The sequence below is a fragment of the Mustela lutreola genome, chromosome 6 (genome assembly GCF_030435805.1).
Source record: "Mustela lutreola isolate mMusLut2 chromosome 6, mMusLut2.pri, whole genome shotgun sequence".
Taxonomy (NCBI): Eukaryota; Metazoa; Chordata; class Mammalia; order Carnivora; family Mustelidae; genus Mustela; species Mustela lutreola.
Window position 1 is genome coordinate 143,281,993 of NC_081295.1, and position 20,279 is coordinate 143,302,271.

At 39.7% G+C, this 20,279-nt stretch overlaps 1 protein-coding gene across 1 annotated transcript in view; it reads left to right on the forward strand.

The window, feature by feature from the left end:
• TMEM170B (transmembrane protein 170B) overlaps positions 1–18,637 on the forward strand; it is a 30,110-nt gene extending 11,473 nt beyond the window's left edge. The window contains exons 2-3 of the mRNA XM_059179255.1: positions 5,548–5,718; positions 16,075–18,637. Of these exons, the coding sequence (XP_059035238.1) occupies positions 5,548–5,718; positions 16,075–16,205 (302 nt within the window). The 3' untranslated portion in view covers positions 16,206–18,637. The remainder of the gene's footprint in view (positions 1–5,547; positions 5,719–16,074) is intronic.
• Positions 18,638–20,279: the final 1,642 nt, after the last annotated feature.

The following is a 20,279-nucleotide window of genomic DNA, read 5'->3' on the forward strand; positions in this document are numbered from 1 at the left end:
CCAAACTGAGAAGTCACTGATATTGGAAACTAAGGGGAGTGATTTCCACGCTTTTAGATTTGCTGGAATGAGAGCAAAGCTTGAGATAATCTAATGTGAACACAGACTATCTAAAGATACAATGTGGACCATTTTTATAAAGAAGGTAGAAATCCTGAACAGCTAACAGAGAAGCAGGCTCTCCGTGGAGACCATCAACTTAAAGAAGGACCAAAAGAAATTATTCAAACTAAAATATGAGAGAAAAAAGAATAGAACCATGTCTTACTGGCATGGTATTTTCTGCTGGAGACTTTGAGTATGTCGAGCATACAGTAAGAGTTCAGCACCTGTTAATGATTTTAGTAGAAAGGTGAGATAGTCTCTAGAGGATTAAAAATACATTTAGTGTTGTTTGTCTAATGAGATGGTTTTGTTGTTTTTATGACTTTGGGATTTTTTCATAAGCATCTCTTCTGTAACTTTAGCATGGGGTAGTACTTCTGATTTCTATTCCATGTTGTGGTTATTTGGTAGAGTTGACGAAAGTGTTGTTCTTTAGGTCCTACCTCCAGAGATTACTTTAATTTAGGGTAGTTCTTGTGAGCAGCCTGGGTTGAGGAACTTTGGCCTAGTAGAGCACCTTCATTGATGAATTTTAGAATGAAAAACTACTTTTTTGAAGACAGTATGTTTGCAGCAAAATTAAAAAATATACACATTTCAGGCAGGTTCTAAAAAATATAAAGAATATATAAAATAATATCACCCATCTCTTATCTTTAAAAGATAGCCATTGTCAAGTTTTCTGTTTGTGCTTTTTTTCTGTACATAAACATATTTTTTAGTAAATAGGATTGTACAGTATGTACCATTCTTTGACTTGTTTTTACCCAGTTAATACATTTTAGACATCTAGAGAAAACCATTTCTCATAAATAATTTTGCCCAAGGATTAAAAACAAAAGCACAGAAGATAATTTTTGAGCAACTTGGCAACGGGCGCTGATGAGAGATACAGATTGGGAGCAGGGCTATTCTAGGATTGTTTGGAGGCCGGGACACATCACAGTTCTCCGTGCAACAATTCAGGCAAAATTTGTTTACGGTGAAGATTCCATAATCTTTGAATAGGGAGAAATAACCAGAGGAGATGCACCCAAGAAGAAGGAATATTTCCTTCCAGTGAATTAAGGTGAGTGTATGGATGGCAGGCTTCAGAATTTTCTGCTTTGTGCATTGTATTTTTAAAATTTTGTGTTGCATCTTGTTTAGCATGCACCAAGTCTCCCTCTGGCCTATCCTCCTCTCACCGTTGCTCAATTGCTGGAGGCTTGGATTAGGTGGGCTGTTGGCAGACAGGAACACTGGGCCTGTGGATGTCCACATCAGCTGTATGGCCTAGGCAGTTGAGGAGAAGGTGGTGGTATTCCATGCCTGTCCTCCTAACATCTGTCCTTCCTCTGGGGCTCTTGGACATCTGGTCTTGCTCTCCTCTTAGGATCCTGCAGTTCTCTTCACCTGAACTAACCCAGCAGGCTTCCTCTGTTTGCCAGTAGTGAGCAGGGCCTAAGACAGACTTGTTTATGCAGAGGAGATCAAGTTCTTCAGAAGCCCTATCCATGGACCAGGTTGCGTGCATCCATCAGGTAATTCACAAGCATAGTGATAACATGAGGCCTAAGTTAGCTATAGATATTCTCAGCAGAGTTCAGTTTTTCCAAGATAAATAATAACGATTTTTTAACAAAGACAGAAATGTGAAAATAAATTTAAGTTTAGGTAGTTTATGCTCAATCTGCTTAAGGGATAACCCTTGCCTGGTCACTAGAGGACTCTTCGAGGTTCTATTTTAGTTGTATAATTCTTTGATATCTTGGGGTTTCATAGAACATTAAACTTAAAATTTACATTTCCAAATGATCAGGCCAATTTATTGTTGAAGCCAATAACTATATAGTCAATAGACAAACACCATTGTTTATAATGTCAAATAATTTCTCACTCATAGTCTTAAATATAGTTAAGAGTGCTTTACCCCTATTTGTATTTCAAGGACAACAAACAAAAGTGTTTTCTGGGGTAGATCTGGTAAGCTACCAGAGCTGGCTTGGGCTACGAGGCAGATGATTGTTTTCTTTCTCTCTCTCTTTCTTTCTTTCTAAGATTTTATTTATTTGTTTGACAGACAGAGATCACAAGTAGACAGAGGGAGGTGGGGGAAGCAGGCTCTCCGTGGAGCAGAGAGCCTGATGCAGGGCTCGATCCCAGGACCCTGAGATCATGGTCTGAGCTGAAGGTAGAGCCTTAACCCACTGAGCCACCCAGGTGCCCTGATTATTTTCTTCCTTAAGAGTATCTGCCTGTTGCTATCGAACCCTTCTTGTCTCAGCGCCTCCCTGATGAAAATGCCTTCATGTTCCCTTATATTCCCTTATATTTCCAGTTTTTTAGGTTCACTTTGAAAAATTACATCTTTAAAGATAGAAATATCTTCTGAGCAGGTTAAGCCTTTTTGTCTTTAATGCATTTATTATAAATTGAAGCTATTTGTTTGGGATTGACAGCATGAAAACACTATTTTCCTGAAATCTGGAAAGGCAAGCTTTGTATTCTTTTCCATAATGACCAGCATCTGTCTCTTATGCCACTGAGAAGCATGCATGGTCCTTCAGCACACATTGGAAAATATGTCTGGTGACTCTTCCTTCAAATTATTTCACATTAACTGAGTCCAATCTGATTGTTACTCTTAAGAATTTGGCATGCTGAAATGATTTTATTTTTTAATCTGTTTTCAGTGTATCCTCTCTTTTAAAAAAAAAAAAGAGCTTTTTACTTGGAGACGATTGTAGATTCACATGCGTTTGCAGGAAATAATGCGGAGAGAACCCCCTTACCCTTTGCCCAGTTTACCCGATGAGACCATCTTGGAAAACCACAGTATAATATCAAAACCTTGATACAGACCTCATTCAGACTTCACCAGTACTACTTGGACAGGTGTACTCAGTTATGTGTGTGCATTTATTTCTGTATGGAGTGACAAAACTGTACACTTGTACAAAACCACTGCAGTCAAACTATAGAATAGTGCCATTGCCCAAGACCCCTAGTATTTACCTTGTTCTATCCACACCTTCTTTCCTTCATGAGGTGTTTTGGGGGGGGGTGTATCCTTCATGAGGTGTTTTTTTTTTTTTTTTAAGAATGCATTTATCTATCTATTTATTTGAGAGAGGGAGAGCACAGGGGCGGGGGGAACAGAGGGAAGAGGACAGGCAGGCCCCCCGCCGAGCACAGAGCCAGGCGCAGGGACCCATCCCAGGACCCCGAGATCATGACCGGAGCCAGAATCATGAGTCAGGTGCCTAACCAACTGAGCCACCCAGGCGCTCCACTTCACACATCTTTAATTGGTTTCTCATTTATGGTCATTACAATAATTATCTCTTTCTTTTCTTTAAATTTTATTTTATTTTTTTTTCAGTGTTCCAAGATTCTTTGTTCAAGCACCACAGCCAGTGCTCCATGCAATAGGTACCCTCCGTGATACCCACCCCCAGGCCTTCCCACCCCCCACCCCTCACCCCGCCAAAACCCTGTTTGTTTCTCAACCGTGAGAGACTGTGGACTCAGAAAATAATTATCTTTAAAAATTATATCCATACGTTAAAAAGTTTATTTTTAGTGTGGTTAAAAAAAAAAAATGCATAAAATTTCCCATCGTACCTATTTTAAGTGTGTAGTTCAGTAGCATTTAGTCCCTTCACACCGTTGTGTCACGGGTCTCCACATCTTTCTTGTCTTGCAGAACTGCAGTTCTGTACCCGTTCCCCTCTCCCCAAGCCTCGGGCAGTCATAATTCTGTTTCTTCTCTGAACCACACTGCTTTGGATCTACCTCATGTGAATGGAATCACACAGTATGTGTAGTTTTCTGTGACTGGCTGACTTTACTCAGTATGACGTCCTCAAGCTTGAGCTCTGTCGTGGCATGTCCCAAGGTTTCTTTCCCTTTTGAAGCTGACTACTATTCCATTGTATGTGCCATCCCCGTTGGTGGACACCCGAGCTGCTTCTGTTTCTTGGCTGCTGTGAATAATGCTGCTCTGAACACGGGTGTGCAGATTGCTCTTTGGGATGCTGCCTTTAATTCTTTGGCTCTATACACAGAAGCGGAATTGCTGGATCGCATGGTAGTTCTTTTTCCAAGTTCTTGAGGAACTACTCTACTTCTCCTTGGCAGCGGCACCATTCTACATTCCCACCAACAGCATATACCTGATAAATCTGTTCTTATTCATCCATTTTTGTTCTCTCTGTCTGTTTCATGACTGTTTCATTGACCTTTCTTGAGGTCAATGAGAGAGAACGCTAGTGTAGATAGATATCCTGCATTACGGAATGTTGGCTTACCAAGGATGATCATCAAGGTGACATCCCAGCGTTCTGGTGTCAGCTCTTCCAGCTCTAAGTCACACAACTTGTTTACATAAAAAGGAATTTTATGACAAGGAAACTAGGGTGTTATGTGGAAACTAAGGGTGGTGATGTGGCAGGCCATAGGAATCACTGGAATGAGGGATTTCGTTGTCTCTTCTCTTTGGTGGGTATAGTTTTCTTTCATCTTGTCCCAAGGCTCTCATCATGTGATGAAGAAATGGCCATTCAGAGATCCCTCAGCCACCCAAAGACTGAGGTGCTCCCTTGGGCCCAGTCCAGAATTCCCAGAGGAAGGGAAAGAGCGGCTCAGCTGGGATCAGTTGTCTCCCCTGACGTACCTCACCACGGGCTTGGGCGGGGAGATGGAGTCAGTGCAAGGACCTGGCCAAGCCTCTTGGAGCTGCGTGGGTTGACTGGGAGGGTGCAGGAAGCCAGAAGGAAAGGGAACGAGCACAAGAGAGACAGAATGGAAGGTGTGCTCATCGACCGTAGCCTAAACCACAGTGAACAGTAATTAAGGACACTCTGAGGAAGGAACGATGGAGCTTGGAAAGGTCTGGGTAAGGACTATTAAAATTATGCGAGACAAAGAAATTAAAAAAAAAAAAAAACCCATTCTGAGTGATGCCTTAGTATATAAAGTTGGGATCCAAGAGGGGAATTGCCCGAAATGCCTAAAATCATAAAAGATGAAATTGTTGATTTCTGGAACAATTTGAATTAAGAGGTAGATTTCAAAAATGTCAACACTGTTATTTGGTGTAGAAAATAGAAAATCCTATCTCAAACAGCAGTTAATAAATTTATTGCACGAGATTTGCAAATATGTTAGGGACTCTCTAGACACGTTGATGGGTTATAGCTGTATGATGGAGACAGAGCCAGTCAGAGCGTCTTCGCCTTAATGTTTTGAAGGCTGAACTGTTCCCCCCTCGAGCATCAGTGATGATGATCATCGTTAATGTTTAGTTAGTGTTGCTATGTGTGAGGCACAGTACTGGGCACTTTTCTATCCGTTCTCTCATTTACACTTCCTCCAAACCCTGGGTGCGCCCCTGTTCATTAACCCGGGTTGTCTAGGTTGTTTCCAGCAGAACTATTAACCCTCTGCTCTTCTTTTCAGAGATGTGGTACTGGATCTTCCTGTGGGCTCTCTTCTCGTCCCTGTTTGTCCACGGTGCTGCGGGCGTGTTGATGTTTGTGATGCTGCAGAGACACAGGCAGGGGAGAGTGATCTCCCTCATCGCCGTCAGCGTCGGATTTCTGGCTTCTGTCACCGGCGCGATGATTACTAGTAAGCGGGTTTTGCTTTGCTTAAGGACCTGACCGTGCATGCACTTTATTCTTACGATGAAGGGGGCGTTCGTGTCCTCTCCCACGGAAGGTATTTTCAACACTGATTACACTTCACCTGGAGGAAAAGATCCGTTCATGGGCTCATGGAATGGAGAGTTTTAGTACTTCTCTGTGAAGACTTGCTATGCAGGGTTCTGTGGGATCTAGAACAACTTGTGAAAATTGACAAGGGGCACAGAAATTCAGGGGGAGGTTTATTTTCTAGTGGACTTAGTTTTTGCTTTAAAGGAACTCCGATCTAGTCAGGGAGAGAGACTGGCACACCGATTTGACAGTGGTCATTGTCATTAAAAAAGTGAAAATACCCACCACCTGTGGGTATTATAGAGGGCACGGATTGCATGGAGCACTGGGTGTGGTGAAAAAATAACGAATACTGTTTTTCTGAAAATAAATAAATTGAAAAAATTAAAAAAAAAAAAAAAAGTGAAAATAGAGCCCAGAGGTCCTCGATGTGATCTGCCGAGGACTACAAGGTAAAACCGCACTTTCTTCTTAAATACAATTTGTTACGACACAAATCTCCTCTGACCTAGTGGGGATCGGCCACGTGCTAGTGTCCTCGAGCCCTGATCAGCTGTCCTCCTGTGCTGCCTGAAGTGCCCAGCGGCCCTCGGCAGCCTTCCCTCTGCCTTTCCTTGACACTGGAGCGGGCCCGCCTCTGCCTGGGGTTCAGAGAGGCGGTCCCAGTTCCTGCTGTGCTGGTTGAGCCGGTCCTTAGATGTCCTGTTGAGACCAGAGGGTGCCATGGCTGCTTCCTTGATGCAGCTCTGCCTGCAGGGGCTGCTGCTTCTCTGTGCTGCTGGGGACTTCTGCCCTCGTCAGGGCATCGTAGCGGCTTACATGGCCCTGCACTTGGGGCCTGCTCCCTGGTGTCTGGGCAGCTCACTGCTGCACAAGGACATCTTCCTTTCTGGTTGGTTTTTAGCCCCCCAGATAAAAGTCAGTCCTTTTCTTCTCTAGTTCAAAGGCCTCCTTTTGGGGGAGGCAGTCACCTTTTCCCAGAGGGATTTACATACCTTGCCCTGTTCCCATTTCCCAGTGTCTGTCCTGTGGCACTACTAGGACATTCATAAACAGCTGTGGGACAAAGTGTAACTATGACTTGTACTGGGATTTAAGGGAATGGAGAGGTTAATTTGGAGGGAACTGGTATAGTAAACTGTTCCCCCCAAGAACATGTATTAGATTTCCAGGTCGTCGTCTGTTTCTTCATCCGTGCTTCCCTCACCGTTCGGTTTTTCTGTGTTACTCTGTATTGGGTTTCGGTTGTTGCCGCAGGCAGCCTGTCACCCGATCGTGCGGTACCGTGTCCATTCTGCCATAGCTGGGGTGTAGGGCGAGCGCTCAGGTTTAGCCGAAGCACAGGACATGCAGAGTGAAGCTGGAGATTCAGCTGGAAAGACAGTGGAACCAGATCCTAGAGGGCCGTGGAAGGCGAGCCAGAAAATTTGGGCTTTTTTCCTGCAGGCCATGGAAAACAGGTAAGATCATTTTGAATGGGGTTGGCAAGGGACAAAGCAGTCCGATGGAAAAATGTAATAGCTGAATATAGTTATACATAAAGAACCAGGAGGCAACTCAGAAGGGGCAGGGGCTTCGTCTCTCTTCACCACTGCTGCCTTCCTAGCAATAAAACAGTGCCGGGATCATAACAGATCCTCAGAAAATGCTGGTCGGAGGGATGGGTTCAGTAGGGGAGGAGGTACAGGGGTAAGAAAGGAGGAAACGCGAGGGAAGAAAGGAGAAACGGAAAGGAAGGGGAAGTGAGAGACCTCACCTGTGATCTGAACTTGAGGCGGGGATCTGAACGAGAGTTGTAGCTGTGCTTGGACGTGACGGCTAAGGACTATGGCAAGAGGAATCAACCCAAATTAGTTTTACTCACTGTGGTGGCATACACAGAGGCTTGGAAGGGACTGCAGTGTTTTTGGTGGGTGCCACTGCTGTGATTGCGAACCCACGAACATTGTGCTTAAGAGTTGTGAGCCGCGTGCAGATCTGTGCATCTATTGGCATAAATTACCGTAGAAGCTCAGAGATCAGGAGAAATGTCACTCTCCTTAGTGTATCTCTAATGGTGCATTTGTATGTTTATTGCCTAGTTTCAGTTCAGCCAAGAATAAAATACGCCAGTGATTTTAGAAACTGCTGTGTTATATTTTAAATCCTTAAAAAGAGAAGTCTGACATAATTTCAAGTAAAAATGTGTATCCAGGTTTCCAATAAAGCATTTAAATTTCTTCTGGCTAGTCTTTTGACCTACAGACACTTGAATTAAGAAAACTAGCCAAAATGAAACTATTTTAGCTATATTTATTTTCTTAATGCAATTTGTGATTGTCCGTATTCTCACAACTGTGTATTCAAGTCTGCAAATGATTGCCTCCGATCTCTTCTGAATAAGATACTGATTGAATATAGACACATCTCTGTTATATTTTGCTCCTCCTTAGGTTTTATTTCCAAGACAGTGATTTTTCATTTTAGTTGGTATTGATGGTTAATAACAAACTTGGGAGAAACCAGGTGTCTGTATATTGCCATCAGCCAACATTATACAGCTGACTAATTTTAGCAAATCTGAAGGTATAAAATGACACATCTGTTTGTTGGGTTAATTTGCATTTCTCTGATCACTATAGAGCTTGAACATCTCTTCTTATGCTTATTATATATTTAGATTTCTTTTTCTGCAAATTGCTTCTTTAAGCAATTTAAGTGCTTGCTTTTCTTTTGGGGTTCTTGCTTCCTTCTCATTAAATTATAGGGGTTTCTTATACACTAGAGGTATTGGTCTCTTGTTGGTTTTGGAATTTGCAAATAACTTCTCCATCTTTTATCAGTTACCATCATCTATGATGGTAGTTGATCTATTCTATGATTCTATGATCTATTGAGCCGAAAGCTTGAATTTCTGTGTTATCAGCTTAAAGAGTTTTTTGCCTTAAGAACTTCTTCCCCCCACCAAGGTCAAAAGATATGCTGATATATTTTCTAAGGTTAATTTTATTGTTTTACCTTCAGTACTGAGGTCTTCAATACCTACAGAACAGGAGTCAGCCAACCTTTTCTTAAAGGGAGTATGTAAACTTTGAAAGCCCGGTGGTCTCTGTCAGAGCTCTTTGGCTCTGCCACTGTAGTGTGAAAGCAGATACAGAAGTGTGTAAATGAATAGGCATGGCTTTTTCTAATAAAATCTTACAAATACAGGGATTTGGCATTCAGGAATAATTTCATAAATTCCTGACTTGCCTGGTTTAGAGTCTAACTTTGTATTTGGTATTAGATAGGATTCCAGGTGTATTTATTTTTCTTCCCACATAATAAGTTGGGTTTGACCACACCATCCATTAAAAATACCCATCATTTCCTCATTGATTCACCTTGTCTGTGTATTATGCTCAAGCACGAGGATCTGTCTCCGAACCCTGTTCTGATCTGTCAGTCTTTTTATGTGTTCTTGCAGCAAGGTCACTTTTTTTTTTTTTTTTCTCCTGTAGTTTTGTGGTATTTCTTGATACCTGATCAGGCTGGATCCCTCTCATTTCTTTCTTAAGTTAACATGGCTGTTTAAGGACTTTTATTCTTTCACATAGATTTTAGAATATGTCTACTCAATTTCTCAAAAAGTATAACTGTATAATGTTTATTGGGATTTAATTTAATGGAGAGGTTAACTTGAGAAGACCTGGCATAGTAAACTATTCTACCCAAGAACATGTATTAGATTTCCATGTATTCGGATCACCCTCTGTGTCTTTCGTTAGAGTTTAAAAATGTCTTTCTCAACAAGAGGGTTGCATGTTTTTGGTTAATTCTTAAACTCTTACATCGTGGTTGCTGTGCATGGTATCTTTCAGTGACATTAGTTAGTTTTATTGGTATAGAGAAATGCTGTTCAATTTTCTGAGTGGTGTCTATGAAAGATAAAGCAAAACAGTATCTTAGTAGAAAGATACTAAGATGAATAATCGCTGGTAAACTGATTTAAAAAAAAGTTAAGGCAGAAAAATAAAGTATAGAACAAAATAGAATAAATAAGTAGAGATTCAATGGTAGAGATAGAATAAAGAATTATAAAAATAACAGTTTTGCAAACAGGGATATATTCCTAAGTATAAAATGTCAAAATTGGTATAAAAAGAAACTAAATGAGATTAGGACAGTAAGTATATTTAAACAATTGAAATGCTGAAGACCCCCCACACACAAAGGAATTCCAGGGTCAAGTGAGTTCTACCAATATTTTGAAGGGACAGTTGAGTTCCTATTTTATCCAAATTTTTGAGGAAATGGAAAGAGTAAAAGCCTTGCACAGCTCATTGGCTGAGGCCAAAGTAATCTTGTTAAGCAAAATAAAGACTGTGTAGGAGCAGAAAAGTATAGGCTCATTTACCTTTTGAGTGTTACCCTAGGAATGTAAAAGTAATTCAGGATCAGACATGACTATGGCTGTGTGCCAATAAAACGCTATTTATGGGAACTGAAATTTAAGTTTTGTATAACTTTCATGTATCATGAAGTGTTTTTCTTTTGATTTTTAAAAAATCTTTTAAAAATGTAAAAACCACTCTTCACTCCTGTGCCACGTCCGTGTGATGTGGTATGCAGGGTGGACCTGTGAACCGCAGCTCGCCAGCCCCTTGTTGGACCACACAGGCTGGTGGAACCAACACTGTTAAAACCAAACCTGTCTTAGCCTTCACGTTTACTTTCTCTCAGGAAATTCGGAGGGCAAGTCAGGTCACTTTCTTTGGTGTGTCACTGTATATTGACATCTTTCTTCTGCTGGTGGCTCTTCTAGTCTCTCTTGACCTTGTAGGTTCATGTCTTTCACTAACCCTCATGTCAACTCAGCAGTATTGCTTTCCGCACTTCATCTTTACTGTGCAAGAGTTTGCTAGTCCCTAGGTCCTCAGGAGCCTTTTCCTTATTTCTAAGTGATTCTTTCTGCCATGGTTGGTAGGGGCAGTTCCAGACATGCACCATTTATTTCAAGCATTCTGTTCTGCTTGGGTCTTCTTTATTCTTGCATAACTTAACCTTGTACTTCACCAAAAAAATAAAAACCATAATATTTGTGGTCTTTCATCTGGCTAGTGTGTAGCAGAATACACTGTAGAGAGAGTGAAAACTAAAGCAAGAATTGGAGGGACGACATTTGTGAACATATATAAATAGAAAAGGATTAATATCCAAACTATATTTTAAAAACCCTATGAATCAAATAAGAAGAAGAAAACTCAATAGAAAAAAGGATGGAAAATTTGACAAGCATTTAGTAAAAGTAGAAAACCCTCCTGGCCTCTAATATGTGAAGAAAAGTTCAGTCACATTAATTATCGGGGAAATGCAAATTTATCACAGAGATGACATCTCTTATCAGATTGACAAAAATTTAAAAAATAGATACCAACTGCTTCTGAAGATAGGAAGTAACTGAAATATAAATTGGTATGACTACTTTGGAAGATAGTTTGGCATTCCTTACTGAAGTTGAAAATGCCTATCATATAAGGCTAAGCAGGGGCATCTGGGTGGCTCAGTGGGTTAAAGCCTCTGCCTTCCGCTCAGGTCATGATCCCAGGGTCCTGGGATCGAGCCCCGCATCGGGCTCTCTGCTCAGTGGGGAGCCTGCTTCCCTCTCTCTCTCTGCCTGCCTCTCTGCCTACTTGTGATTTCTGTCTGTCAATAAAATAAAATAAAATAAAATAAAATAAAATCTTTAAAAAAAAATACAAGGCTAAGCAATTCTACTTTTACTCGTGTATTGAAGAGAAATTTTTGACAGTGTACGTGGGCCAGGGGTCACGCACAAGGATCTTCACAGAATCAGTGTTTGTCATTGTTAAGGATTGGAAACAAATTTACTGGCAGTAGAGTGAACAAATTGTGGTATATTCATGCTTAGAATTCTATGCAATAGTGAAAATGCATGAATTATAGCTACACACCCCAACATGGGTAGCTTTCAGACCTATGATGTTGAGCCCCAATTCTGGAATACTTACTGCGTCAATTTACATAAAATTAATTTATTTTACAAAACCAAATAATATATGTTTTTAGGATACAAGAAGGTGGTAAAGCTGACAAAAAGCGAGGGAATGATAAAAAACAAATTCAAGGAGGGAATGGGACATAAACTGAGCAGAGTACATGGGAATTTCAGAGGAGATAGTGACGTTCTTCTCTTCAGTTGGATGATGGTATTGGGAATTTGTTATTTTATTATCTACACACACACACTTCAAAGACTTATATATTTGAGAGAGAGTGGGGGAGGGGCAGAGGGAGAGAGAACCCCAACAGGCTCCACCCTGAGGTCACAACCCTAAGGTCATGACCAGAGCTTGAGACGAAGAGTCAGACACATAACCGACTGAGCCACCGAGGCACCCCCCAACGTATGTTTTTATAAATACTCTTTCATAGCTGCTTCATATTCAATAGCAATGTTTCCAAATTCATTTATTAGGCATCTAAAATTGTTTTCTTGTAGATCTTTTAGATTGAGAATCACTGGTGCACTCTTCTGACCAGTGCGTCTGGGTGTGGAATCCTACAACACAGTGGGGATTTCTGTAAACCTGCTTCTTCTGGAGGAAAGTTGTAACTTCCGAATTGTTTCCTGACTGATTATCCACTGGAAAGAAAACGGTGGTTTATTTTCTGTATAACACTACATAGGCTTGAAGAGCTTGTCCTGTGTTCCTTGAAAGATTTTAAAGAAGAATAGTTTATTTAGTAGCTTTGTTTGTTTTTCCTCGAACAGCAAGGCCTTCCAGCGTGAAATCCATTTTAATCACCAGAGCAGCCAAATACTTAGTAAAGGAGTCAGCTTGTTTGGGAAAGGAGATGCCAGTAGAGTGGAAAGGTTCTCAGTACTCATTTTCTATTCCTTAAATCTTTTTTTTTTTTTAATCCCCTTCTCCCTTTGTCTCTTCGGGTATGTTTCCATGGTTCCTGACCTCCAGTTAAAATCTAACCCCCTACGGAGATGCCCCAAATGTGTTTTCTTGGGCCCTCTCCCTCCAGCCAAAGGAACCTACCCTGAACTTCAGAGGCACAGAAATAATAAATATAAGCACTGCCTCTTTTAGTTACATAGAAAACACTTGACATTGAACATGTACACAATTTTTCTTATTCTGTAAGATGTGCTACCTAGCTTAAAGTGTAATTTATTCCTTATTATTTGATATTAAGAATTCAGTGAACTTTGTCATTACCTACCAATATTTTAGTTTGGAAAATAGGATTGAAAGATATTCTGACCTTGAGGATGAAAGTTTCTTAGACTTATAGAGAAGTATAGGCAAGCTGGCGTGGAAATTTAGATTTTTAAAATGAGTTTTAATTTCGTAAGTAATAAATGACTGCATATTCTCCTTGTAAAACGCAAAACATTATGGATGAGGCAAAGGTCTCTTTGGACTAGCACTCCCAAACTAGCGCTCTTCTCAGTTGTAATCCCTATTTTTAGTTTGGCTTTTATCCCCCCAGATTGTATGTCTATATGAATATTACATTTATTCATATTTACATGTATAAACGTTTACATACAGGCACACCAGCATACAGATGCATGTACTCATAGAGAATAGATACAGTTTCAGGTTTCATTTTCTTTGTTGCAAAAATGATATGTCTTAGGTTCTGTTCATATCAGTTCATAAGTTTTTTTATTTTTCTTTTGAAATTGTATGGGTTTCATCGTGTGGGCTTGATCTAGTTTACCCACTCCAGACTGAAGGATATTGGGTCCTTGCTTTTGATTTTGTGGTTTGTTTGTGTTTGTTTTTGCTACTACAAAATGTACTGCCTTGGTTATCCTGTGTGTGTTTGTGTGTATGTGTGTGTCTGTGCTGTGGGTATGAGTCAAGTATTTTTCTAGTCTGTCCTTTTAGGGTTTTTCTCTTTTTTATATAGTTTTAAGCTCTCTTCTTTTTCCTAAGGTCATAGATACATTCTCTTCTGTTTTAAAGTTTACATTTATAAGATTGTTTTTAGTATTTTAATATTTTAAGATTGTTTTTAATATTTTAACTTAATATTTTAACTTTAATATTCTTTAACTCATATGAAATATATTCTGGGGAGTGTTGTGAAGGAAGGATCTAGATTTTCTCCTTCCAGTGGCTGCTAGTTGTTCCAACATCATTTACCGAATGCTAAGTCACTGGGAATACCTTTTTCATTTTCTCCTATGACAACCATTAGCCAAAGCTGAGTGCATACTAGGACCAGTCACTCTTTATCTTCATGCTCGCCCATTTTACAGTTGAGGAAATGAGGCACAGAGAAGTTGAGGGACCGCCCCGTGTAGCATGTCTGCTAGCTAGTGGATTTCGGAGTTTGGTCCACAAGTCTGGCTTCAAAACCCGTGCTCTTCACCTCACATGAGCGTGAGATGTTTGACTTGATGCGTTTGCTTCCCATTTCCTAGGAAGCCTGAGCTAGTAAGTGCTTAGATTTTCACTTCTTGGATCATTTTGGAAAACTTAGTGCTGGAGATATGGAGGCCAAATTGAAGAGAGTCATGGAAATCTAGGGTAAATCCACAGAAAAATAGTATTTCTTCAGGTTTATTTTAATATTATTTTTGATAACAGAGAAAGCATAAAATCTTTAAAATATTTTTTTCTTTTTCAAAGATCTATTATTTTAGGGAGAGAGAGAGTGCATCAGGGAGGAAGCGGCAGAAGGAGCCCCGTGCAGGTTCAATCCCAGGACCCTGAGATCACGGCCTGAGGCAAAATCAAGAGTCAGATGCTTAGCCCCTTAGGCACCCATTTTTAAAAAATCTTTAACATTTTTTAAAGAATGTTCTCTAATTCTAAAACTTGAGGACGTCACCAGTTACTCTAGTGAAGCTTATTACTTGATGAGGTAAATGTTAGTGCCACTAGTTTTATTTAATGTTGAGATGTTTATCAGACTTTATGATTTTCTGAATTCCTTGTTTTCTTTTTTACTTAGTACATATGTAAAATGATAGAATGATTTGGAGATTTATAGCCAGATTAACTGTTATTGGAATTCCTGCTCTTGTCCTCACTGTACTTCCTTGGGCTGGTCATTTAACCTCTCTGAACCTCTGTTTTTCATCTTTACATTAGGTGGTAATATTCTGGCCTGGGATGATATTTAAACAAGATAGTGTTTGTAAAGATAGTATTTGTAAAGTTGCTCTCAAGATATATAACACGTAGTAAAAAGGGAGTACATTTTAATTTCCTTCTTAAAAAATGCACATATGAAGTCCTTGGCTCAGATCAGTAACTTCTCTTCCCAGTTTATATCTCTTTAAAGGAATATAGTTACTTTTGTTTGGGGAATTTTAAGAGAATGACAGAGTTCATTCTTAGTTAATTTTTTAGGAACAGATTTCTATCTCAAAGAACTGTCGTGTCAGTATCTCTGAATCATTTACTTCTGGTCTTGCATTTTGTTTGGCCATTCTAGGATAGATCTTTTTTTTTTTTTTTTCTAGGGGAAAGTTTGAAGGCCATCTCAATCTCTAAATTAAATACTCTACTTACTCTAAATTAAATGCTTAGAAGGCATACTCTAAATGAAATGTTTCATTATATGTAGTATATTAATAAGGTGAAGTGTTGAATCAGACTGAGACTCTGAGACTCCTGGAACTCCAGGATTCCCGCATTCTTGGAAGTGTGCACGATTTAAACATTTTTCCAGAACAGACGTCAGGTTCATCTTCCATTTTTATTAGATGTCATGATACTAGTCTCTAAATAACTTTATGGTTGTATGCTTTATTACAAAATAAGAACTATATGGTAGATTCTGAGATGTAGCTGTCAATTCTTTAATATTTCATATCACATTTAAGAATTTTTTAAAAAATTTCTTGAGTAATTTAGGAACTGCATTAAACTGTGCAGTTTTCTTTATTTTCATTTGTGATTATCAGCATATTGAGTTGTATGTTTATAAAAATAGTGATTGGCCAGTTCAACACCCAGGTGAGAGGTTACAGTAACAGATTACTCATGTTTATGAACATGCTTAGTGTCAAGTAAACAGCGTGTGTTGTAAATACGTATTTTGCTGCTGAATAGAAATCCTGTTTTTCCTGGAAGCCAGGTGGTCAAGTGTGACTTTCATGGATCCCACGGAAACCTCCGTGGACAGGTTAGAACAGGAGCGTGTAGGTGACTGACTCTGGTGTGCAGAGATGGAGGACGATCTGACGTGCCCACGGCGCAGGGTGTCAGGAAGGGAATGAACGTGTTCTTGTCTTTCTCTGCCCCTTGTCACCCAGGCGCAGCCGTCGCGGGCATCTACCGAGTGGCAGGGAAGAACATGGCCCCCCTGGAGGCGCTGGTGTGGGGCGTGGGACAGACTGTATTGACATTAATCATCTCCTTCTCAAGGATCCTCGCCACACTCTGAGCTGTCGGTGGGCATGTCTCACTTCACAGAAGGAAACAGATGTACAGATTCTCAGAACACGGCGTTGTGAAGGAGCGGGATGAAATTGAGCAAGGAGAGCGTGGAAGGAGCAGGTCGCTGCAGAAGGCCTTGAGCTGTGTGCGAAGATCGCCCTCTGGTGTCCAAGTGATTGCACTACCGCACCGCACCTTAACGTGCCTCCGTCCCAGGCCAGGCGCATCCTGGAAGCCGTGAGCAGAAGCACCTTGTTCAGCTGCCAATCAGGTTAACACTGGTGTTGACTCATTTTTCTTTAACAGTGTTGTGTTGAGTTACGGGGACGTTTTGAGGAATTGATATATGTGCCAAACTCTTCTCTCTCTCTCTCTCTCTTTTTTTTTTTTAAAACATTGATCATGTGACAATTTGCAAGTGTAGATGTAGATGAGTGCTGTGAACCACATTTGACATGAATTCAGGTAACGTAGTGAGATTTTTCTTTCGTGACGCTAAATCCCGTGTGAGTGCTGAACACCGAATCCTTTAGTATGCGGCGAACTTTTTGGTTTTTAATGTTGAACGTTTCTGGGATTTAGGGCTTTAATATGTTTAGGCATTATTGTTATTTAATTTATGTGGAAAATAATACTTAATGGAAAACTAGCTAAACTCTTGTAAGGACTCAAAGTAGACCCATAGGGTGCATCCTTCCCACTCACTTAAATAACAAACACTCTTTTAATAGTTTCCCTCCTACGTAACTATTCTATTGATATGAATTCAAAAACTATGGGTCACACACATTGACTGTAGTTTGTGTGTCATAAAAATATAATTTGAAAATTTTCTTATAAACTTTGTAAGAAAAGAAGGCTGAAATGCATGTTGCATTCTTTGACCCTTCTAAAGAAAGTTTTTGCCATGTATCTCATGGAGAAAACATCTTTATAACTCGTATCTCGGTGGGATTATATTACTTGTTGCATATATCTTGATTTTTGACAAAACATAAAGGATCTTGCATTCTGGAGTATTACCTATATTTAAAGAGTGGCCTAAATTAGGCTGTGAAAACAAAGAGCCTCATTTGTAGATAAGTGACAAGTTATATAAGAAGAGTAATAAACTATCTTACATTGGGCATGTGGTAACATAATTTTGCTAAGTAAAAATTGGGGAATATAAGTAATTTAAAAATTTGACACTTAATCTCAGCATATCAGTACAGTACTGAACATATATTAGAGCCGTTCTGTCGTTCAGTTCTCGATTTGCACTACTAAGTTTCCTAGAATCAGCGACGACATTTAATAGAATGAAAAAGTACTTAGTAATACAACATTTTAAGAGGTTTTGGCAAGATGGAGTTGTTTTTAAGAGTGCAAGGAGTAAGGGGGACAGAACCTGGTTGAATTTGTCTCCAACTGATTGTTTTAAATTCCAGGTCCTCTGATAAATGTGCTAACTCAGAAACCCACTGCAGAAAATGTGAAGTTAAGGGCAATCCAAAAAACAATCTGCATACTCTAGCCTCACTGTTTTATACCCCGATTTGCTAAAAAGTGCATTTCTATTAGGTCCCATTCAAATTTAAGACCCTCATTACCCACACCACTTCTTTTCCACCAAAAAGCAGAAGATCTTTCAATGACTTCACAATAGGGAGTTGGGGAGGTGATACTTTTACCAGTATGGAAGCCAGTCTTGGGGGTTTACTAATGCTGTGGCTTAGAAATCTGTTTTTGTTTTGTTTTTTTTTTTAAAACCAATAAGCAACTATGCATCCCTAGAGATCTTTGAAGTAAACCTTAAAATTGATTCTTTTTATCATGTACAAGCCTAAAAATTATTTTCATGTGTTCTTTATGCTCCTGATGCTTTCCCAAATTAAATTTAGGCATAAATTTTCCAAGTCAATTTGATTTCTCCTTTTCTTTCAGACTTGAATTGTGTTCTTCCTTTACTTTGGCTCTTCTATTGGTCATTTCAAGTGTTCATATTCTTTGAGAGGAGTTACCAATCACATGTTCACATTGTTTCAGATCGACGGTAGGAATATTTCTTTGAACATTTGGTTGTTTCATGATGTAAGAAAGTTACCTTGGTAAGGGAATACGAGCACATGGTTTAGAATCCAAAATTAGCCAGAAAATAACGCAGACACATTAAATCCATCCGTGTGTGGACCAAAGAGATTCTAACTCCTGTTTTTACTCTCGAATGGAAGTATAATTAGGTGGTTCTTAATTAGTCTATGGAGTGTCCTGCAGCTCTCTCCATCAGGTTGCTTTACATTATGAATTGTGTCTGCGTGTGAGCTCTTAACCTTTGGAGAATTGCTGGTTTCTTTGCTGTTTTCAGTTCTTTCCATTGGGATTTTGTGCAGATGTCACTCTCTTGATATTTTCAAATGCAGTTGAATCGTGTGAGTTGATGAAATTGTCTTAATAGCTCTTCCTGTGCCGAGATTTATTTTTTTTTTAAATCAGTGGTTTTCCTACAGAGACAACAAATGCTTAATGTTATATATTCACACACACATATGTATCATTATATACATATATGTAAAGCTGCTACATATGAATATAGTCTAATTGGAAAGCTTTTGTTCAGTGAACACTTTCCCGTTCTAGTAGAGAATTTTATATATTTGTTCAGTTGAGTGATCTTTTAAATAAGCAAGGATATTTGAGATTTTTTAATTTGGAGAAGTTTTTCTTGGGTTATTAGTGCTGGAGACCCTCGTTTGTGATATGACAAAAAGCCCTTATTGATGTATTTGGGTTAAAATTTATATATGATTTAGCAGTAAACTTTCTTTGTGATAAATGCTTTTGTGATAAATGCAGGAAGGAAGGGGGAAATTTTAGAGTTTATACTCCTTTATTTAAAAAAATTTAAAAAAAGTTTACTAAAATACTACTGATGGTGAAATCAGTTCCCCAAAGAAGAGACCTATGCCAACATCTCCAAACTAATTATACTTAACATACTGGTTAGAACTGTCCATAGATCAGAATCGATCAGGGGGGCCCACTGAAGCTACAAATAATGCAGAACTTTTAAATGAAGGGAGTGCAGGTGGCCCCATGGGAGGACTCCACTGGTTGCCTAGAATAAGGACATTTCTAAATGGTGGCTGTATTCAATGCCCACAGCTTAATCACTCTTACTTTACATCTTACTGTATACTAAGCAGTCTTAGTCTGTTACCTGGGGTACTTTCTTAGTATTTGCAACGTATATTTGCACAGCCCAAAAAAGCACAAGGGTTTTGTTTGTTTGTACTTTAAGTGAGAAGTAAGGAAATGAGCGACCCCGTATATCACGCATCTGTGATATAAGGAATGGGGTAAGTTAAAATCAAAGAGTGTTGAAAACGCCTTTAAAGATGGACTAATTCAGACACAGAGGGCTCTGCCATGTTGCTGTGCCCATGCCATGCCGGCACTTCCTCGCCAGCTAATTCCGTCTGGTATGCATGGCTCTGTGGCTTTCCAGGTTCCGTCCTGAGTATTTCTATAGTAAATGCAAGGAGGGAGGGGGGGTCCCTGCCCTTGAGTCCACCAAGAGCTAGCAAGTAATTGTAAACCCTAAAAAGCCGGGGCATTTTACTTCCCGATTCTGTTTGAGAGTTTAAGTCCTGGTCCCCCTTCCCGCTGCCCCCAGATTCTAGTTTTCTCAGTTTATCCACTGAATGGACTTTCTGAAAGTGAGATACCATTGCTCTGACAGTGTGGACAGAAGGCTAGACTGTAGCCCTCTGCCTCACCTCGAACCCAGGACCTGTCTCTCTTTGAATGCACAGCCGTAACTATTTGGCAGTAGGTGACCAAGGGAATCATTAGGATGGTTTCAGTTACATTTTTAACACCAACTGAATATGTTGTTTTGTAAAATTCATCTATTTTCTTCCATTTCCACATGTTCCCCTACATCTATTTTAAGAAGGAAACTAAAAAAAAATGTCTCATAATCTTGCTTCCTTTACCTCCTCTCCAGCTCTTTATTTTGAAAATGAGCAGATTCTGCAAGACCACTTCTGGGAGTTGGAGGGGGTGGAGATGGCCAGGACGAGCAGGATTAAATTCGTTT